Source organism: Dendropsophus ebraccatus, chromosome 4 (assembly GCF_027789765.1).
Source record: "Dendropsophus ebraccatus isolate aDenEbr1 chromosome 4, aDenEbr1.pat, whole genome shotgun sequence".
Taxonomy (NCBI): Eukaryota; Metazoa; Chordata; class Amphibia; order Anura; family Hylidae; genus Dendropsophus; species Dendropsophus ebraccatus.
This window is the reverse complement of record NC_091457.1, coordinates 129,836,252-129,858,267: the sequence shown is the minus strand read 5'-3', so window position 1 is coordinate 129,858,267 and position 22,016 is coordinate 129,836,252. Positions and strand designations below refer to the sequence as shown.

General features: G+C 42.0%; 1 protein-coding gene and 1 long non-coding RNA gene across 4 annotated transcripts in view; one reads left to right on the top strand and one right to left on the bottom strand.

Annotated features, from left to right (window-relative positions):
• Positions 1 to 3,738, bottom strand: part of WNT5A (Wnt family member 5A) — a 22,419-nt gene extending 18,681 nt beyond the window's left edge. The window contains exon 1 of the mRNA XM_069967013.1: positions 3,034 to 3,738. Within this exon, the coding sequence (XP_069823114.1) occupies positions 3,034 to 3,039 (6 nt within the window). The 5' untranslated portion in view covers positions 3,040 to 3,738. The remainder of the gene's footprint in view (positions 1 to 3,033) is intronic.
• Positions 3,737 to 15,413, top strand: LOC138788770 (uncharacterized). 3 transcript variants are annotated; one of them, XR_011362649.1, is made up of 3 exons: positions 3,737 to 3,852; positions 8,671 to 8,732; positions 15,299 to 15,413. It is a non-coding gene; the product is annotated as an uncharacterized lncRNA (long non-coding RNA). The 3 variants fall into 3 exon arrangements; XR_011362650.1 differs by lacking the exon at positions 3,737 to 3,852 and adding an exon at positions 3,924 to 4,016; XR_011362648.1 differs by lacking the exon at positions 3,737 to 3,852 and adding an exon at positions 7,625 to 7,831.
• The last annotated feature ends 6,603 nt before the right edge of the window (positions 15,414 to 22,016 follow it).

The following is a 22,016-nucleotide window of genomic DNA, read 5'->3' as shown; positions in this document are numbered from 1 at the left end:
TAGAATATAATATAATATACAGCAGAGCTATAGAATATAACATAATATACAGCAGAGCTATAGAATATAATATACAACAGAGCTATAGAATATAATATACAACAGAGCTATAGAATCTAATATACAGCAGAGATATAGAATATACAGCAGTTATAGAATATAATATATACAGCAGAGCTATAGAATATAATATAACATAACATACAGCAGAGCTATATAATATAATATACAGCAGAGCTATAGAATATAATATAATATACAGCAGAGCTATAGAATATAATATACAGCAGAGCTATAGAATATAATATAATATACAGCAGAGCTATAGAAAATAATATACAGCAGAGCTATATAATATAATATAATATACAGCAGAGCTATAGAATATAATATACAGCAGAGCTCTAGAGAATAATGAAATAAAAGCAATAAATATTTAGCTAGAGAACGTTTACTTTGAACATCACGTGACACATTGAGTGAAAGGTAAATATTATGATTATTAGTTACAATGTTGCAATATACTTCCATTCCCCTGCAGTCACCAATCAGACCAGAGGTTCTATCTACTCTACAGAAGTTCCTGCAGATTTTTACGTGGACTTCGATCTGTCATGTCTTGTTTTCCTTGTTTATAATTACAAATTGTGAAATGGATGTACAAATCGATATAAATCGTTTCGATCAGATTTATTTGGCATCTTAGAAATTGCATTACATGGAATATACTGGGACTTTCCTCTCTAAGCTAAAAAGAAAGTATTCTGATGCCGACAATGGTAACAGTATCAGTTTATGAATAAAGAAAAAGGTTTTACAGATTTATTGTCTAGATCCTATTAGAATTCGTTTATTTTTTAACCTCTAGAGCGGCCACTTACTAGCTAGAGCTCGCTGTAGGAAGTCTATATACTGTCTGCCACAAGGGGGCGCTCTCCCTGCGCTGTCCAAGCTTCACAGAGGAGAAAGGTGCAATTAATTTCTGCTTGTTGTGGGGGGATGGGAGAGGAAAGAAGGGGGTTGGGGCACTTGTCAAAGTAGCATACAGGAAATTTATGATTACAAGAAACTGGTCTGGACATAGGGCGACTTCAGGTGGCCGAGCAAATTGGGATTAAAGGTAGAAGGCATCTACTGCTTATGTATAACACCCTGGTAACCAGCCAAGCTTATGGCAGTGCGTAGCATACAGATTGGGGTCTATTAGCTACAACTTTGTTAATAAAACCTACTGCATAACTATTTATGTTGCTTCCCTTTAAGAGTTGGGGAATTCCCAGTATTTAGCTATGTAAAGTGCCCTATTGAAAGCATGACTGGCTTGTGTCCCCTGTCCACTCAGTGAGATAAGAGAGATGTTGACCAGGGCCATACATGTCCGAGGAATAATCTCATTCTAAGTGACAAATCTCCTAATTGTTTGTACAAAGAGCAGATTAGGTATCAATTGAAAATCATTAACAAGTTCAACTAGACCTCAGGCCATGGACAAGCTATGGACACATCCCACCAAGACCTTGAAGGCTTAAGTGACCAGTGTCCTCCCAGCTGGTGGAAAACTACAACTCCCAGCAGGAGAGGGATGATGGGAATTGTAGTTTTGCAACCTGGGTTTGGGGGCTTGATGGGAATTGTCCTAATAGAACAGGTTAGGGAACAATAGACAAAGGAGTTTCCTAATATCCACTGGGATAAACTCATATTCTACTTATACAGATCAGAAATGAATCCAATTGTCGGTTCCCAATTTCTACACAATGGCTGCAGTTCCAGCTTAAGGCCAATAGGGAGCAGCAGAGGTTACAAGTTGCTGAGCGTTTCTCTCTTACTATCTCACTACTTTTCCATAGAGGATGGCTGATTGAAGTTATCCATTAATAATGCTGGAGTCCTGACCACCTGCACTGGGTAAAAAGCCTTCAAGTTCACAGGGTCTGCTTTGTCCCCTAGTGAGGTGTTAGGAGGACTTCACAGTAACAACAAGGGACTAGCTGGAATTCCAGGGCACAAATGTTCTACATGGAGACACAAATGTGCAACCCCCCCATTCAAACATATTGAGCCATGTTGTGAGTTTTAGGAACACGTGCAATAAAGCAGCCCTGGTGCTATTGTCTGCTCCATGTAGCCTGTCTGGGAGGGAGGAGATCCTGGCTTAGAGGCTAGGTGTAAAGTGGGACCATCTTGTCTCCAAACTTCCATGTGTTCTGGAGGAACATTTGCACAGGGGACTCCAAAATAAACTTTCTCAGGGACTCTGCTTGAACTTGTAGGGACAAATTGGAGTAATGTCTGTGCTCCCTGCTGCTGCTGACCACAGATAAGGGGCACTGCTTTACATGCAGGCTGAGAGTACAGTACAAATATATATATATATATATATATATATATATATATATATATATATATATATATATATAGCTGGCAACACCTTAACTCCCTCACTGCTCTTGTTTCATTGTATGTGAAAATAGTGAAGAACCTTGCACAGGACCTATGTGACTGATACAAGTCAAGACTAGGTGTGAGAAGTCTTGAGACTCCTGATTCTTCCTTTGGATTTTGATGATTTGATTATTTATTTTTACTATTTGTGTTGGTGGTATTGTCTTAAGTGTTCTGCAAGCTGTCTCTCTCCAGCTGTTGCAAAAGTACAAATGGGCATGCTGGGAGTTGTAGTTTGGCAACATCTAGAGAACGCCTCTAGCAACAGCAATCCCCCCCCCCGCCCCCAAAATAAAATTAAAATAAATTATATATTTGTTATTAACAATAGTCCTTTGTATGTAATAAGTATTTCACTTCCCTACAGACTTTATAGGCAGCATCTGGCTACAAAAACATAAACGCAACAAAACTGCTCCAAACCGCAGCATGTGAACCCTGCCTTCTATCTGTACACGCTGTCTCATAGACAAGAAGAGATAAAGATAAGAAGAGAACTGATAAGGTCTGGTAAGATGTCTGTGCTGTGAAGTGGGAGAATTGCATTGATCATAGAGTAAGGTGGTCTCTGGTGGTCTGCTCACTCACCTTCATCGTGGGTCACACTAGCAGGACAAGGTTATAATCCAAAGAAGATTAAATCCAAAATGTGAGCCCCTGGTAATAAAAGCCCCCTGTACAGCAGAGGGGAGAGGATTTGTGTGTAATCCCCGATGAGTGAAGCTCCTTAGCCTTCCTTCAGCTTCCTCCAGTTATAGAAGCCCCCTGTGAGCTGTAGCCCCCCAATAGTAGATCCTCTTTGTTATAGGGTGACCACTCTCCTGGAGATCCCCAGCCAGGTGGATGAAGTATTCCGCACTGTTAGTCCCAAATGTGAACTAAGGGCTTGCAGTAAATCCCCCAGCAGATGAGTAGGATGAAGCCCACCTATGCAGCTCGTGGCCCCCACACTGCTGCTTATTCTGAAGCACAGTCCATCATCATCCTCCTCCTTAGATCAGATGGGACACATGGCTGGGTGCACCCCCTAATCTCAGCAGATGGGGCAGACCCTGTGTCATTGCAGTGAGGGGGGGGCAGGATCCGGATCACCGGGGTGCACAATCCGCTCCAGAGTTACTGCACACAGCTCGGGCTCCTCATCAGCCGCCTGGATCTCCCCTTTAAGGATTTGTCCTGAGCAGCTGGGGCTTGCAGTGCAGTGCTGTGGTAGATGAGCCCGGACTCTCCGTGTGTACAGCTCCCAGCAGCCCAGTGTGCGCCCGGCTCTCTCCTGTCTGCAGCTCGGACTGGGGAAAGTTCAGCAGCCAGAGCTGGGAAAACTTCAAGGCCGCGCATGCGCCGTGCGCCGACCTATTGCAGGCTGGACGGGGCTGAAAGCCTTCAAACTGGATGTACATTGTACTGGTAAGGAAGGATCTATCAGGCAGCAGGAGTGAGGGGTCTGCAGCCACTGGGGGGCATGTGCCAGAGCAGACATCACATACACCTTTCTGTAACTCTCCAGATGTTGCTGAACTACAACTCCCATCACGACCTCACAGCTTTTAGCTACAAATGCAACATCTAAAGTAAGTTACTTCAACCTTTAGCTTTTCAGCTGTTGTAATACTACAACTCCTATCATGTACTGACTACAGCATAGAGTAGTGCTCCCCAGCCTCTGATATTCCAGCTGTTGTAATACTACAACTCCTATCATGTACTAACTACAACATAGAGTAGTGCTCCCCAGCCTCTGATACTGCAGCTGTTGTAATACTACAACTCCTATCATGTACTGACTACAGCATAGAGTAATGCTCCCCAGCCTCTGATACTGCAGCTGTTGTAATACTACAACTCCTATCATGTACTAACTACAACATAGAATAGTGCTCCCCAGCCTCCGATACTCCAGCTGTTGTAATACTACAACTCCTATCATGTACTGACTACAACATAGAGTAGTGCTCCCCAGCCTCTGATATTCCAGCTGTTGTAATACTACAACTCCTATCATGTACTAACTACAACATAGAGTAGTGCTCCCCAGCCTCTGATACTGCAGCTGTTGTAATACTACAACTCCTATCATGTACTGACTACAGCATAAAGTAATGCTCCCCAGCCTCTGATACTGCAGCTGTTGTAATACTACAACTCCTATCATGTACTGACTACAACATAGAGTAGTGCTCCCCAGCCTCCGATATTCCAGCTGTTGTAATACTACAACTCCTATCATGTACTGACTACAGCATAGAGTAATGCTCCCCAGCCTCTGATATTCCAGCTGTTGTAATACTACAACTCCTATCATGTACTGACTACAGCATAGAGTAATGCTCCCCAGCCTCTGATACTGCAGCTGTTGTAATACTACAACTCCTATCATGTACTAACTACAGCATAGAGTACTGCTCCCCAGCCTCTGATATTCCAGCTGTTGTAATACTACAACTCCTATCATGTACTGACTACAGCATAGAGTAGTGCTCCCCAGCCTCTGATATTCCAGCTGTTGTAATACTACAACTCCTATCATGTACTAACTACAGCAAAGAGTAGTGCTCCCCAGCCTCTGATATTCCAACTGTTGTAATACTACAACTCCTATCATGTACTGACTACAGCATAGAGTAATGCTCCCCAGCCTCTGATACTCCAGCTGTTGTAATACTACAACTCCTATCATGTACTGACTACAGCATAGAGTAATGCTCCCCAGCCTCTGATACTCCAGCTGTTGTAATACTACAACTCCTATCATGCACTGACTACAGCATAGAGTAGTGCTCCCCAGCCTCTGATATTCCAGCTGTTGTAATACTACAACTCCTATCACTTACTAACTACAACATAGAGTAGTGCTCCCCAGCCTCTGATATTCCAGCTGTTGTAATACTACAACTCCTATCATGCACTGACTACAGCATAGAGTAATGCTCCCCAGCCTCTGATACTCCAGCTGTTGTAATACTACAACTCCTATCATGCACTAACTACAATTTAGGGTCCATTTACACAGAAAGATTATCTGCCAAAGATTTGAAGCCAAAGCCAGAAACAGACTATAAACAGAGATAAGGTCATAAAGGAAAGCCTGAGATTTCTCCTCTTTTCACATCCATTCCTGGCTTTGGCTTCAAATCTTTGGCAGATAATCTGTCAGATAATCTTTCTGTGTAAATGGACCCACAGAGTACCCTTAGACCCTTAGAGTAGTGCTCCTCCTCATGTCATGCGGGGAGTTTGGCCACAGCTGGAAAGCCACAGTTCACATCTACAAAATGAAATCTGAAAATAGTGTCCGGGTATGATGGGAGTTGTAGTCTTGCAACAGCTGGACAGTCACAAGTTGAAGCGTGCTGTTATAAAGCAATGTAGCAGAGCTGCCTACTACTGGTAATATACAGTATTGTGACGCTAAGCCGCATACTCTATCTCTAAGTGTATGCAGATGTAGGACAGCTGGACTTGCCATTTAGCTATCTTCTTGGACAACCCCCAGAGTAAGGCTGTAATCACACCTGCAGTTTTTGTTGCTGTTTTTTGAACCCAAGCCAGAAGTAGATCTTCAAAAAAAAAAAAAAAAGAAGAAGAAGAAGGAAAAGTATAAAGGAACTAATACTTCTCCAGCCTTTTCCATCCACGCCTGCGTTTGGCTCAGAAATCTGACGCACGTGTGATCGCAGTTCTCAGGACTCTCAGCCATACACATAATGGGCCAGATTTACAATTGCTAATGTAAAAAAAAAATCTTGCTTACATGACTTGTCCCACATTTATTATGTGTTTTAGACATTTTTACGCCTTGACAAAGGGGCGTGTCTTTGGTAAAAGTAGAAGTGGCTTCAGTAAATGTTGGCAAGGTTTAAGTGTCATGAGCTTTTAAAAGCATTTATTATTATTATTATTATTATTATTATTATTATTATTATTATTATTTCAACACTTTTAAGTAATCTCTCGGCGTAGAAATCCAAACATGGTGTGGAAAAATCTGGTGTATTTTATATAGTGGCACAAGGTAAGAAGTGCTAGCTTGAAAAGAGGAGTGAAAAGGTGCAAATTATACCACCACCACCACCATTATGGCGTCAAATGACAAGCTCCTCTGTAAAGACACACATACTCGACTAATTCACCAGCCTTACAATAGAAGTAAGACTGGAGTAGTACACTCCTTGCCATTCCCCTAATTCTACCCACAGACAAGCGAGGCCAAGTTCTGATGCCAAGTGTCCTGGCACTGAAGCCTTGCGGACAAGCAACAGGAAGCGGCATCAATCCCTCATATCATGTCCCATGCACTACACCTTCTTTTCTTTGAAAGTGGCATTATCAAAGCACAGTGAGAAAGTCAAACAGTGTAAAGGAAATCTTTTCCCCTATCAATATGTGGCACGCCGTCTCCCAGTGCAAACAAAGCGCCTTCCACCAACCCGAGCCCTGCAGTGCTGGAGGCCTCATAGGATCTGCAGCCAGCAAGGGCACTGATAGCATAGAGTGTTTGCACATGACACAGCCTCTTTTTGTACATAAACCTTATTAACTATCAGGTCCCCGCACTGGGTACAGCAGTACAAGTCTTGTATAGTGTTCCATTACATTACAAGGGATTGGGAGTTATTATAATTGTATCATCATGTATTCGCTATGATAATAGGCCTGCAAAGTCTTCCCTATAGGTAATGCTGCATAGGGTGTCCATAGTAAGATGAAGTGAAAATATAAGAACATGCGGGGGATAGAGACTGCACACACTGGATGTGTTACTGTAACTCAGCAAGAGAATCATGACTAAAGAGGATGGTAAAGGGTCCAGAACCATGACGGGGAGAACCGACCATTGGCAAAACCATAGATTAGAAGGGATGATGTTTCCCCGGTATAATTTGATTTCTATCCTTCTAAAATTCTGAATGTATAGTGAGAGAAGAAATCCAAATTATCCAAATATACTGTATTCACTAATTTTGGAGATAGTGGGGAACATTTATCAAACTGGTGTAAAGTGTCTCAGTTGCCCCTAGCAACCAATTAGATTCCACCTTTCATTTTCCAAAGAGCCTATGAGGAATGAAAGTTGGAATCTGATTGGTTGCTAGGGGCAACTGAGCCAGTCTCACTTTACACCATGTTTGATAAATCTCCCCCATAGTCTCGCATTCATACACTTAATAAATGCCTATGACTGATACTATATAGTGCCATCCATCAGCCATAGCCATTGCAAAGAAAAAAAAAAAATTGGATAACACTTTTGTATTCAGTTGAAAAACAGTATGCCGACACATAGCGGAGGCCGCAAAGGAAGTCTTTGACCCCTGTCATTTTGTCAGATGAATTGGGAACTATTGATAGGATTAGTGTATAAACCTGGAGTTTTCCTTTCTGCCATGTATGTTAAATATAGTGCACACAGCGTACAACCTGTTTTTTACACACCCAACATTTGTAAATTTTGTTGTTAATTTTTTTACGCCAGTTTTTCATCTCATTTGTACAGCCTGATTACATTCAAGTCTGTAGTGAAATATAAACTTCTTTTCATTGGGCTCCTTTATTCATGTTTATGTTTTGTGTTTATTTATTTATTTTGGTTGTTTTTACTTAGTGGTCAAATTAAAAAAATTAATGCAGCATGCTGTGGGAATGAGTTTTTCCCTTGTTTATTTTCCCATAGTGGTCTGTATAGAATGTAGTAAAATTGAAAATGCCACCAAAAAGCTTAAAAAAACAGCGGTGAACAGCATTAGGAATTTACGGAGCTAAAAAAAAAAAAAAAGGCCTAAGGCTGCAATCACATACAGTATGTAGATTTTTGGGCAGTTTCTTTAAAATGTTTTTCTTTTTACATCAAACACAGTAAATACTAAAAGCTAAGTAATAGGCTATATTCACACACCATAAAATAAGAGAAAAATACGGCCATAATTTTGAGGTCAAAATACAGCTGTATTTCCAATATAATAATGCACTCTTACAGAGTCAATGGGAAATGGGCCAGCAGCGCACACACCATATAGAATACCAGCCGGAATTGATTATGACCGTCCAAATAATGAACATGCGCATTATTTATGACCTGCTCTTGTAAAAAAAAAAAAAAAAACTCTATTTTTTTATCTCCTCACTCACTGTTTTGTTGTCGATCACAATTACGGTTATATTTCATGTTTATTTTACTGTGTATGAACATAGCCCTAATGTTTTCTTCATACATTTCCCTCTTTTTAGATCCACTTCTGGCTTTGGCTCAAAAATTTAAAAGTCTCGGGAGGCTCCCATGTGAAGAAAAGGTATGAAAGTATGATCTTCTTAATTTCTCAAATACAGCACCAGTTTTTCCCCCTGTCTGGTATTGCCGCTCACCCTAAATCAAAGGGTGACCCCCCCCCCCCCCTCCATGGCAGATTTCCTTTACATTTCATGAGAAACTTTAGCCATGTCCCCTCTTCTAAATCTGACGTCAACCCCCCCCCCCCCCTCCATACACACACACACACACACACTCCTCCTTGGTTTCTTAACACTTTTCCCATTGACGTCTACTTGGAGGAACTATTTATTGCTGTCATGGCTAGCCTGCAGGTGTGTCACTGAATGGCAGATATAAAGCCGCCATTAGTAGCCCAGCACAGGTTTTTATGGCCTAGATACCTGAATTGGCCCCTGTAGGAAGCTACTTGCTGTTAGGTGTTAAGGGTCATTGCTGAAATCACTAGAATTAGCAGAAAATAGCACGGATCTGTCAATGAGTGAACTACAGCTCCAATCACCTGAAATAAAGGCTTCTATTGCCTCTCTAGTGTGCAATACCAGGGGCCAGGGGCACAGCTGCTTAAAGCCATAATGTCGTATAATGTCCTCAAATGTGTCACTGAGAAACTTCAGTCCAACGCAGAGACAGACAATATACAGAATACAGATACAAAGCTGCTAGGAAGAAACAGAAAGCTAGGAGAATTGAGGAACCACAAATCCCTGCAAGCCCAACTTCCAAATTCAATCATATGTGGTTTATATGCAAATCCCTCTATTCTCTTACTAGAATCCCATTGTAAAAGCACAAATAATTAGATTTGTAGTTCCACAGGAGGCACAGAGCTACGGAAATATAACGGAGGAACTATAAGTACTAGCATGCCACTGCTGCAAACTACAAGAGATCTTGCAGCTAGATGATGGACACCATGTTACAATAGTCTGTAGGACTACAAGTCCTGGCTGTCATTACGAATCATTGGAAAATCTGATCTAGGTCTCCCTGTAAGTTATAATAGTTGTAGCTGTGGATAGGCGACTGAAGTTGTTATATCTATCTATTGTATCTAACACTTTATACAGCATCAAAAATAAGACTAGACAACAAATTATACTTATTATAACCCTAAACATCTGTATAATGTACTAAGGGACTTGTGAATGGGAATAGAATATAAAAAAATTCAGCTGAACTACCCTTCATCTTTGCAAAGCTATAACATAGTACTGTCCAGTGGTTGTAGAACTACAAGTCCCAGCATGTCCTTCCTGGATATCCTGTTAAGTTCTTCACACCCACTGGACTACTACCACAATCTGCTCTTCTTCCAGCCCTAACAAAAGACAAGATGTAACAAAAGAAAGCAATGATCACAAGGGGGTGATAAAAGGTCTATGTAACAATCCTCCCCTGATGGGAAAGTTACAGTGCGGCCATAAAAGAGAGGAAGGCTCCTATATATATATAGAGGAAGGCGGCTGATGTACTTACTAAGCAGGCAGCAGGCAGAGAGTGTCAGCAGGGATGTGGAGGCAGCCACTTATCTATGGGCTCTGTCCTGAAACAACTGGGCAGAGGCTCCTGGTAATTACAATGTGGGAAGACGACCAGCAGGTAAAATCCTCCAAGACTTCCGAATCAGATCTCAGGAATTTGATTTTCCTGCTGGAATTAAAGAACCCTGTCATTATTATTTACTGGAAATCCCATCTGCCCCCTTCTGGCCTGTGGAGGGGCTTTTAAAAGCTTCATCTCTGGCATTGTCATCCTATCTAAACTACGTTAAAGTGATTTTTACATGAAAAACCCACATAATGTCCCTCTGTTCCTCAATCACTAATAATCTCCCCAGATAACTACGCCCTATTGTATGAGAAGACAATAGACGTCCCAATGAACAGGTCGATACATGAGCTATGTAGGTTATCTCTATGTAATAATTGGGAGCAGGAAATGGGTCATTCGGATAGACAGATACTGCCTGGATAAGGGATGGTATTAGAGCGCTTCATAAACAGTGGTGAGGTCAGGAGGGAGCGCAGAGAAGGTGTATGTTACCTTGGAGAGATTTTGTAGAAGAATTGTGTTAATGATTATTGATATTGATCAATTACTGGAAATCCATCTCCCTGGAACCACCAATGAACCTTAATAATTTGACCGGAGAAGATAGACATAGATATGGATAAGCTGCTACATCTGGACAAACATTAGGGAGCACAATGCTTAAATAATTAAATAATTTGTTGTCTGGTGTCAGAAAGTTATATAGAGTTGTAATTGACTTCTATTTAAAAATCTCAAGTCTTCTAGTACGTATGAGCTGCTGTATGTCCTGCAGGAAGTGGTGTATTCTTTCCAGTCTGACACGGAGCTCACTGCTGCCACCTCTGTTTATGTTAGAGATAGAGATGAGCGAACCGGGTTCGGGTTCGAGTCCATCCGAACCCGAACGTTCGATATTTGATTAGCTGGGGCTACTGAACTTGGATAAAGCTCTAAGGTTGTCTGGAAAACATGGATACAGCCAATGACTATATCCATGATTTCCACATAGCCTTAGGGCTTTATCCAACTTCAGCAGCCACCGCTAATCAAATGCCAAAAGTTCGGGTTCGGATGGACTCGAGCATGCTCCAGGTTCGCTCATCTCTAGTTAGAAACTGTTCAGAGCAGGGGATTTGTTACTGCTGTGAACAGTTGGTGGCAGCGGAGATCACTGTGTCAGGCTATGTTCACACTACGCATTTTTCATAAAACTACGGCCGTTGTTGCACATTGCAACAATGGCCGTGATTATTGCGAAAAAATACGTTACCTTGCGGTCTATGGGATCCCAACTGGAGCGTATACACATAGTATACGCTCCGGCCGGGATCACCGGTGGCACCGCAAACAACTGGAAGAATAGCGGCCACAGAAAACCCTGTCAGTGCACACTATGGCCGCACACTCCATAGTGTGCTGTGAGGAGTTGTGATGCAGGAGTGTACAAATGCGCCCGCATCAGAACTCTGCGGCCCTAAAGATCATCCCGCCGGTACTGCAGTACCGCCTGGGATGATCTTTTGAGAGACCGACTGTTCTCTTGCTACATGTGAACAAAGCCTCAGACTATAAAGAGTACACCACTTCCTGCAGAACATACAGCAGCTCATAAGTACTGGAAGACTTGAGATTTCTAAATTGAAGCAATTTACAAAACTGTATATCTTTGTGGCACCAGTTGATTTTTAAACAATTTTATTTCTTCAGAGTACCCCTTTAAAGAGGTTATCCAGGTGTAGAAAAAAATGGTCACTTTCTTTCAGAAACAGCACCTCTCCTAGCCTTAGTTTGGGTGTGAATTGCAGCTTAGTTACATTAAAGCAAATAGAGCTGAATTGCAATACCTCACACAACCTGGGGACAGGGGTGGTGCTGTTTTTGCAAGAAAGCAGCTGTGTTTTTTAAATTCTGGATAATCCCTTTAATGGTGCGTTCACACCTACAGGATCTGCAGCTGATTTTCTGCAGCAGATTTCATTTAAATAACTGAACACAGCATCAAATCTGCTGCAGATCCTGTAGGTGTGAACGCACCCTTAAGGGGTATTTTGGTTATCACAAGTGGACGGGGAAATGGAGGATTGGTGGGGGTCTAATCCATTCATAAAAAACTTAGAAGAGAGTCAAAAATATCTCTTCTACACCAACTAATAAACAGTTAACCCCAAACACCTTTTTCATATCATGAAGCTCCAAAAAGCTATAAGTTTGTAGGTATCTTCTTTCCTTCCTTATAACTAAAATATTTTACTATTATAGGTGACAATATTCTAGATTTCACATAACAGGAACAGCTAAAACAGCACAATCCCCCATACCTCAGCTTCACTGTGTCATGATGGAATAGAATACTAGGGATAACTATAATCTTTCCTGAATTTGCAGAAACAGATTTCGGCTATGTTCACACTACATAAGTTAAATATTAATCGCGGCCGTTGTTGCCGATTTGCAACAACAGCCTTTATTAATATGAAACTTACATTGAGCTGCCATCTATGGAATCACCGGCGGAGTGTATACACATTGGGGGAAGTTATCAAAGTAAAAACTTGTATTTTTTGGCGTAAAATGGCCAGATGCAAATTAATTTATTGGCAAATGGTAGTTTTGTGAATAAAATATTTGCATCTGGCCATTTTACACCACCTTCGCCAGTGGGGCGTGGAGGGGGTGTGGAGCGGGCGACACCGGGGGCGCGGACTCTGGGTTGGCTTCATTTATCATTTTTCGCAAGGTTTCCTTGCGCACACACTGGTGCGCACGGGATTTATGTAGAGGCAATGCACCTCTTGATAAATCTCCGTACTGTCAGAGCTGCGGGGGCATTTTTACACCCGGCGCAAAAAACGCCAGACTTAATAAATATCACCCATAGTATACATTCCGTCCGGGAGCGCTAGTGGCCACGCAAAAAACCGACATGCCAGTTTTCTGCGGCCACTATTCATTGAATATCGGCCGGAGAGAACCTGTCAGTTCACACAATGCAATGGCTGCACACTCCAGTGCACTGCAGTATCGGCCGGGATGATTTTCAGTAAGACCGGCCGTGAATAGGGCCTTAGGCTATGTTCACACGGAGTAAGAGACCGGCCGTTCCATGACGGTACTTAAGTACCAGCCGGATGATCTCTCCGGCCACAGTGTTCTGATGTGCGCACCCGCATCAGAACTCTCATAGCACACAATGAAGTAAGTGTCTGGAGCCACTCGCTTCATTGTATGAACAGACAGGTCTTTCTGCGGCCATTATTCACTGAATTGCGGCCGCAGAAAACTGACATGTCAGTTCTTTGCGGCGCCCCATGGGATAGAAGAATCCCATAGAAGAATAGGCAGTGTTACGCTGTGTGAACATGTAATTATAATCTACGGCTCCAACTGTGGTCCTGCCATAGGTTATAGTTAAATTCCTGGAAATCAGAATTCTATTCTACTACCAGAACCTGCTGGTGTAACTTGGGGCTAATCGTCCATCAGACATTTTCTATTGAAATGCAGAGAAGAAACAGATATAGCTGAGGAATAGGCTACGGCTACACTGCATCATTTTGTGGTGCTGCTGATTCTAAAGAGATTATTTCACAATCAAAAGCTTTTGGCCATCTATAGGATAGGGGGTAACTAGCTGATGGTGGGGCGAGTGCTGGGGCCCCCCAGTAAAATCCCTCCCAGAATGAACAGGGCTATGTTCACACAATGTATGTATGACTCAAAAACAACGGCCGTAGTTGTAAGCGTCAAACAACAAAACAAAATCGCGTTGACTTCAATGCACAATGGGCGGAAATAATTGACATCTCAATTATTTCAGCAGCCGTACAACGCCCGTTGTTCCATACACTGCTGTTTGCATTGACTTTAATTCATTGTGTGAACATAGGCCAAAAGTGTTTGCGCAGCCATTTATTCTCAATGAGAAGAGATATTTCAGTGCTACAAGAGGGCAGCCTTAGCTTTAGTGGAATAGAATTTTGAAAATGTGACATTAGGGCATATGCTATATATATTCATATACATATTCATAGGACATAGTAATTCCTAGTGTCTATTTTTGGGACCACCACCTTGCTTGAGTCGCCATAGGATGATATGATATGTTGCTGCTTTTTAGCAAGTGACAAAGTGACCTGGACTCTCTGTAACACAATGTGCACCGGTTGGACATGATAACCTTTAGTTTTTGAGCTTTTGGCTTGGTTCACACTATGCAAAAGTGACGTCCGTCTTTCATAATAACGGGTGCCACTGCAAATAATGGCCATTATATCAAAATAACAGACATGATTTGCGCAATATCGATTATTATGAAAGACGGCCGTCATTTTTACATAGTGTGGACCTAGTCTCTAAGTGTAAGCAGGGAATGCTTCTTTCCACTGACAAAAAACAGAATCCTATAATGGATGAGGATTTACAGAAGAAAAAAAAAACCTTTAATTTTCCCTCCCTGGTCATCTGTACTGCAGCAGGTGGTTACAAGATGTGATGATGATGATGGAGTGACCCGCCCATCGATGACTGCCCGAAACGATAATGAGTTCAGTGTGCAGACATCATTCACTCCCTCTAAGGATCCATGTATCCGTCATGTCTTCTAACAGTGATTCATAATCTCGGGACATAACAAGACAATGAGGATACTCATCTACTCTGTGGTTATACAGATCAGGAGTCTAATGCAAGAAAAACCATGACATGATCTTATTACCCAGGCTTTCAATGACAAGCCAACACAGGTGCTGCTGACTGGCACCCGCATGCCCCCCTGGCCATTGTCTAAGGCTAAAACAATCAAGGCGATCACATCTGTTAAACGTTATCCATACAATCACAGGGAGCAGTGCGCCTTTCATATCATATCTCGATTTGCTAAGCCAGTTAGGAGGAAAGTCTATTTGGTTACACACAGAGTCTATAAGAGGGGCGGAGTGCCGAGAAACTGGTAGAGGCTATAAGAGGGTGCCGGCAGGACATCTGCCCCAGGCTTGGCGGCCATATTTTCTGCCTTTTTTGTACAGCACTTCTTTTATTTCTATTTTCTTACAGAGGAAACTAGAAAGAAAATGGCGAGATCTGTAGAGTTTGATTGAAAGTGAAAATTACAGCTTACGAGGCCGTTCAAAGGAAAGAAGTCCGCATATCGTCTACCTCCTTGGCTCTTAACCCCTGTAATTTCTAGCTGAAAATGGTAACTACTTTTTCCGCACGTCTTAGGTTTTAGATTCTGAGATCCTGTTTGCTTTCTCTTACACTGTGAATCTATTAGTTGGACTAAGAAGTAGAGGTTTGCATAGAGAAGTGGGGACTGGGGCACTATCCTAGTGTTAGTCTTTTTGTAATAGGAGGGCCCAACGCTTGAGCACCGTCTCCCTCCTCCCTGCCCATTGTTATCATGAAGTAGGCAGGGGGTGTAGTTGCATTAAAGGGGTTATCCAGTGGCCGCTTTCTTTCAGAGACAACACGACTCTTGTCTCCAGTTCGGGTGCAGTTTGCAATTAAGCTCCTTTCACGTCAATGGAACTGAGCAGCAGAAACTCCGCCCAAGCTGGAGACAAGAGTGGGGCTGTCTCTGGAGGAAAGTGGCCATTTTTTTTGCAGCGCTGGGTAACCCCTTTAATGGGCATTAAAAGGTCTCTTTTCCCCAATATGACCATGGCATACTGTATGATAGTTGGAGACAATGGTCTCAAGATTCAAGTTATGTCTCTATTGTTTCCCATCTGATTTTTCAGTATCTATAGAAAGGTTCATTATGCACATTCGATGATGGATGGCCTTTTTTATATAAATTCCATAGAATCTTCAGGTTTCTGTGCCATATAGGATAACTTCATATACCCATGTGCCCATATCCATTGGTCCCCACCTATTATTGATAATGTTTAATTATCCATTTAGAAAAATTTAATAGGGAATTGGAGGTGTTCTCCTGTTCAGGATCCTCATCTTCTCACTCAGGTGGACCTGCCCTGTATATTAGGGTGGGTTCACACTATGGAATCCGTGTGGATAAGTTCCGTCGGATTCCGTCACTTGTTCAGGGTGGCGCACCTTTCCGACGGCTCCATAGACACCATTCTATGGCCATGCCGATTCTGCTCTCTGCCAAAAGAATTAACATGTGAAGTAACATAGAATGGTGTCTATGGCACAGGTGGAGAGGCACGCCGCAGCGAATGGAAACAAGCTATGGAATCCGCCAGAACTTATCCGTGCAGATTCCGTAGTGTGAACCCATCCTAACACAGAAAAACCCTTTAGTTTAATGAGAACACGGCAGTACCTGATTTCTCCTGTGGGGGCACTGCTGGGAAATGTAACACTTTAACACAGGTTTCCCCACAGGTTACAGGTGATGGGTATGGGTCACAGCATAAAGGAAAGATTATCATTAGCTCATTGTCAAAGGGATTTTTCAACAAGTAGGAATTGTCAAAAGCTGCGAACCCTTTTAAAATGTTCCTATACTATATGGTCCAATAAGGATATGGTTTATCTTCCTGTTTGTAGAGATTGCTGGGGGAAGAGGGAACCTTGTAAATCCTATAACAGCCTTCCTTATTTTTCCATTTTGAACATTTCCTCAAAATTTAGAGCCTAATTTTTAATATAATATACAATTTCCTACTTTTAGAAAAGATTTCCCATTGACTAACCATTCACAGGGAATGTGACATTGGCCACTCTCTGATAACAAAGCCCCCATAGGTCAATGGCACCACCATTGGGCTTCTAAACCTTAGTGATACTAGATTAAGGCTGGGTTCACACACAGTATATTTCAGGCAGTATTTGGTCCTCAGGTCCTCATAGCAACCAAAACCAGGAGTGGATTAAAAACACAGAAAGGCTCTGTTCACACAATGTTGAAATTGAGTGGATGGCCCCCATATAATGGTAAATAACGGCCATTATTTCAATACAACAGACGTTGTTTTAAGATAACAGCAAATATTTGCCATTAAATGACGGCCATACACTTAAAGTGACACCGTCACCTCCTTTTTGCATTCTGACATCTCTACACAAGTGTAAAGGGTAAATTTAGCGGGTTTTCATACCCTATTTTATATCATACGTCATGGTGCTTGTTCAAGTAAAAAGTCATCTTTTATCAACTGCAGATTGTGTTAAAGTGGGCGTGGCCTCGCGGCATTAGCACCACCTAGCCCCACCCACAACGCCACAGTTGGCCCCGCCCCTTCGCCGGTCATTGGAACAGGCTGGCCGAAAGGTCTAGACCCCACGCCCTTTACGTCTGCCAACCAATGGGTGTCAAGGGGAAGGGGCCAATGGTGCCGTTGTGGGCGGGGCTAAGTGGCGCTAATGACGAGGTCACACCCACTTAATACAATCTGCAGTTGATAAAAGGACACTTTTTACTTGAACAAGCACCATGACGTATGATATGAAATAAGGTATGAAAAACGCTAAATTTACCCTTTACACCTGTGTAGAGATGTCAAAATGCACAAAGGGGGTGACAGTGTCACTTTAATTACAACATTATGTGAACAGAGCCTTTCTGTGCTTTTAATCCACTCCTGGTTTTGGTTGCTATGAGGACCTGACATGAGGACCAAATACTGCCTGAAATATACTGTGTGTGAACCCAGCCTAAAGAGGTTGCCCAGCAAAAATCTTTTTCTTTCAAATCAACTGGTTTCAGAAAGTTATATAGATTTGTACTTTACTTCTATTTAAGAAAAACCTTAAGTCTTTCCATACTTATAAGCTGATGTATGTCCTGCAGATAGTGGCATATTCTTTTCAGTCTGACACAGTGCTCTCTGCTGCCACCTCTGTCTGAGACAGGAACTGTCCAGAGCAGGAAAGGTTTTCTATGGGGATTTGCTACTGCTCTGGACAGTTCCTGTCTTGGACAGAGATGTCAGCAGAGAGCACTGTGTCAGACTGGAAAGAATATACCACTTCCTGCATGACATACAGCATCTGATAAGTATGGAAAGACTTGAGATGTTTAAAAAGAAGTAATTTACAAATCTGAATAACTTTCTGAAACCAATTGATTTGAAAGAAAAATATTTTTTTGCCGGATAGCCCCTTTAATAAAAAGTAAAGCTCAGTGACATACAGTAATAGCTGTCACTCATACAGAGCTTAAAGGCTTCTTCTTTTTTAAGTAGGAAAGGCTAATAAGTCCACTTTAGGAATCCCTATTTGTTAGAAAGATCAACTAAAAATAAGTGTATCACTGGTGACATCTCATAGATCAGCTGTAATCTATGGAGAAACCTGGTAGCAAGTGTTCAGTTTTCCTGTAGTGCCACCAATGGTGAAATGCAGCATTACACTTTTTGCATTACCTCTATAGCCAGCCAATGTCATGCTCGGATGTACAGGGACTTCAAGGGTAAACACTACTTTGTAGCCAATCATCCCTCTAATAGACCTATAATAGAGATGAGTGCTACTTGAGCATGCTCAACTCCGATCGTTCTGCATTTGAATACTGGTGGCCGAAGAAGGTGGATGCAGCCCTAGGGAGTCCTGGAAAACATGGATATAGCATTTGAATTTGAGTTGCGCTTATTTCTAAACTCAGTGCCCTAATAGTATACATGAAATGGGTTTACCATACCAGACAACCCCTCTAAAAGCAAAGTCTCAATGAAAAAATTAAAGGATGCAATAAGATTCTAAAAGTTTGGTGGTACCCAGACAGAAAGGAGTTAATAAAGTCTTTAAAAAGTTGTATAAAACAATGGAAGTGCCTATAGCCTCCAGTCTTTGTTCCAGACCTGATTCCTATTAATAAAGCTCTGGTGCCCAGTCCACACATATTGCTCCTTTTAATATATTTACAGTTCAGGCTATGATGTATGCATTTCCAAAGCTACATTGTATCCAGGCATTTCATAACTAAGATAAAGAGACGTTCTTGGCAAACACCGAGCATCTTGGAGATTTTTTTTCTTCTTTTTTATTTTACATCCTCTTAGTAGGATAACTTAATACAATTAGTAATAGATTACCAGATCTGGATCGTGTAATATGGAAGGGAAAGTGTTAATACAATAGGGCATTGTCAGGGGATAATCGTTTTAAATGTCTCTATTGAATCATCTGGTATCAGGCGCTTGTCACTATTTCATTAAATTCCGATTCTCATGTCACGTCTTCATTGCGCGGAGTTGAAGCTTTAGCAACGTTTCCAGACTTTTCGTCATGGTGGCGTGGAGGCAGCCAAAAGCTGCGGAGCGCACATGATCCTTTTCTGTGAGCTGAGAATTGTAATTATCCCACCACCTTAGTTCCGAGGCTAGAACCACAATACCTTATCTATACTCAATCACCCCCCCCCTTTATGGCCCCCTTTATGGTGGTCATGGCCATGTATGGTCCTGTGGTGGTCCATACCGATGACATCAGGGGTAAAGTAACCACAACTTTTTCTATAGTGACTATATAGTAGTGTCATGACTTCCAAACTTGGGCACTTTATGACAATCTTATGTGAAATATCTCAGGAGGACATAGTCGGGTCAGTGTTGCAATATTTACAGTCATGCTTAATGGTAATTATGAATATATATATATTTTTTTTATTAGATAGTCTGAAAAGTATTTTTGTACATTGAAGAACATTTCTCACTTTATTGGCCTATAGCTCAACTGATATAATAGGCATCTATGGGCTAAATATGTCTGTCAACTCCAATAATATTGATTGGAAAAGCTAATGCATCTGAAAGTAATGTGGAAATCGCAGGGGACATTTACTATTGTTGCGCCCATGGTGCACACCAGAGAGAAGACACAGATTTGCCCCTCCTTCCTGGTGTGTTGCTGCCGTATCCCCCCGCTCACCTGATGGGCGGGTGTGTGGCAAAGTGGGGAGGAGGCGTGGCCTGTCCGTGTAGATTTCTCTATTCCCCGGATGGCAGGCCAGATTTACAAAGAGTCGTGTGTGTTTTAGGGAATATGGCGCAGCAATTGGGGCGGGGCCTAATTTAAGACCAGCGTGGTCTTTATAAATGTCCCCCCTAATGTTCTCTTTCAATGGCAGATGGCATTGAAATAGTCAGGTGGCCCCAATTCACATTGTCAGTCTCACCAAGGTCCAATGTGTATCAGCCTATTGCTTTTATATATCCAGCATCAAACACAGTGAAATTGTAAAGAGAACCTCTTGGCTCGGCCAAAACATCAGCATCTTCTTGTTATTTTGTAGCCACCCCTGTTCACTAGCCATCAGTGCTATTAGTTTTAACATCTGGTATGCTAATAAGGGTGTAGACCACTGGTCAGATCTCCACAGGCAATGGTGGCCTCTACCTTCATAGTCTATAGATCTTGTTGCAGTCTATAGACTGTTAATGGGGCAGACAGAAGTGATGTCAACAGGGTGTTACCTACTGTAAGTACTCTCCATACTGAAGGGTCTGTTCACACTACAGAATGTGAGTGGAATTTCAAGTCTGCACCATTGACTCTGCTTGAAGTTCCGCCTGTGCCATTTATTCAATAGGATGTCTCACATGCACTTCACCCTCCGCCCAAAGAATTGACATGTCAGAAGCCAGAAAAAGCACAATATGCATACATCATTTTGTTTCTAGACTTTTTCTTTCCTTATAGAAGGCCATGGGAGGAAAAATGGCACTATAGCCTAACTGCAATTTTGCAAAACTACAAAAGAGAAGAAAAAGGGTAAAATGCCCTAAAAAACACCAAATTTTTTTTATATTGTTTCATATTTCCTCTTTGACTGTCAGGTAACATCTGGATTCAGCGCCAGCAATCAATCAACTGGGGTCAGAAAGTGCCAGAAAATTGTAATTTACTTCTACTTAGGCTACATTAACACATCCAAAGTGCAGCCCATTTTTTTTTTTGCGCCACGGATCGCGGCCCCATACACACATATGGACGTGTGAACGGGACCATTGAATACCACTGGTTCTATGTTCTGTCCGCAGTTGTGGACAGAACAACAGACGTGTGAATGTAGCCTTACAAATCTCCAGTTTTCCAGTACTTATCAGCTGCTGTATGTCCTGCAGAAAGTGGTGCATTCTTTCCAGCCTCAGTGCTCTCTGCTGCCACCTCTTTCCATGTTAGGAATTGTCCAGAGCAGTAGTAAACCCCTAAAGAAAACTTCTTCTGCTCTCTAAACTGGAAAAAATACATCACTTACTGCAGGACATACAGCAGCTGATAAGTACTGGAAGACTTGAGATTTAAAAACAGAAGTAAACTACAAATCTATATAAATTTCTGGCACCAGTTGAATTGAAGTCCCCCCCACTGGAGTACCCCTTTAATAGTTACCTCTAAGGTTAAGTTGGGCAAGAGGGGTGTGGTATGCCTTAAAGGGGACTATGCAATATTTAGGGACGTTTCTCCACTAATATGAATGATTTTAGTAGGTATAGGATGTATAGTGGCTTGCAGGCACGTTGCTTTCAGCCCCATTAGATGAAGGGAAATTTTGCTACAATGTAACATCTGCCCGCTACAGTAATATACACCGACCAAAACCCTTTGAAAAGGCCTGTGTGAACGCACGCTTACATGTGCTTTTATATGGGGGAGGGAATTTCTCATAAAAGTACAAATTCTGAAGCCAGGAATGGTGGTGTCATCACATGCGGAGCTCAGACGATTGTCATACACAGCCAGTTATGGTTAGCACTCGGGTTGGTGAGTCATGGAGCACTTTAATTTCTGTGTGAATTACAATACATCAATGAGATGGAAGAGGTTTCCTTAGGCTTTAGAAGCTTTTGCTAAAGTCAAA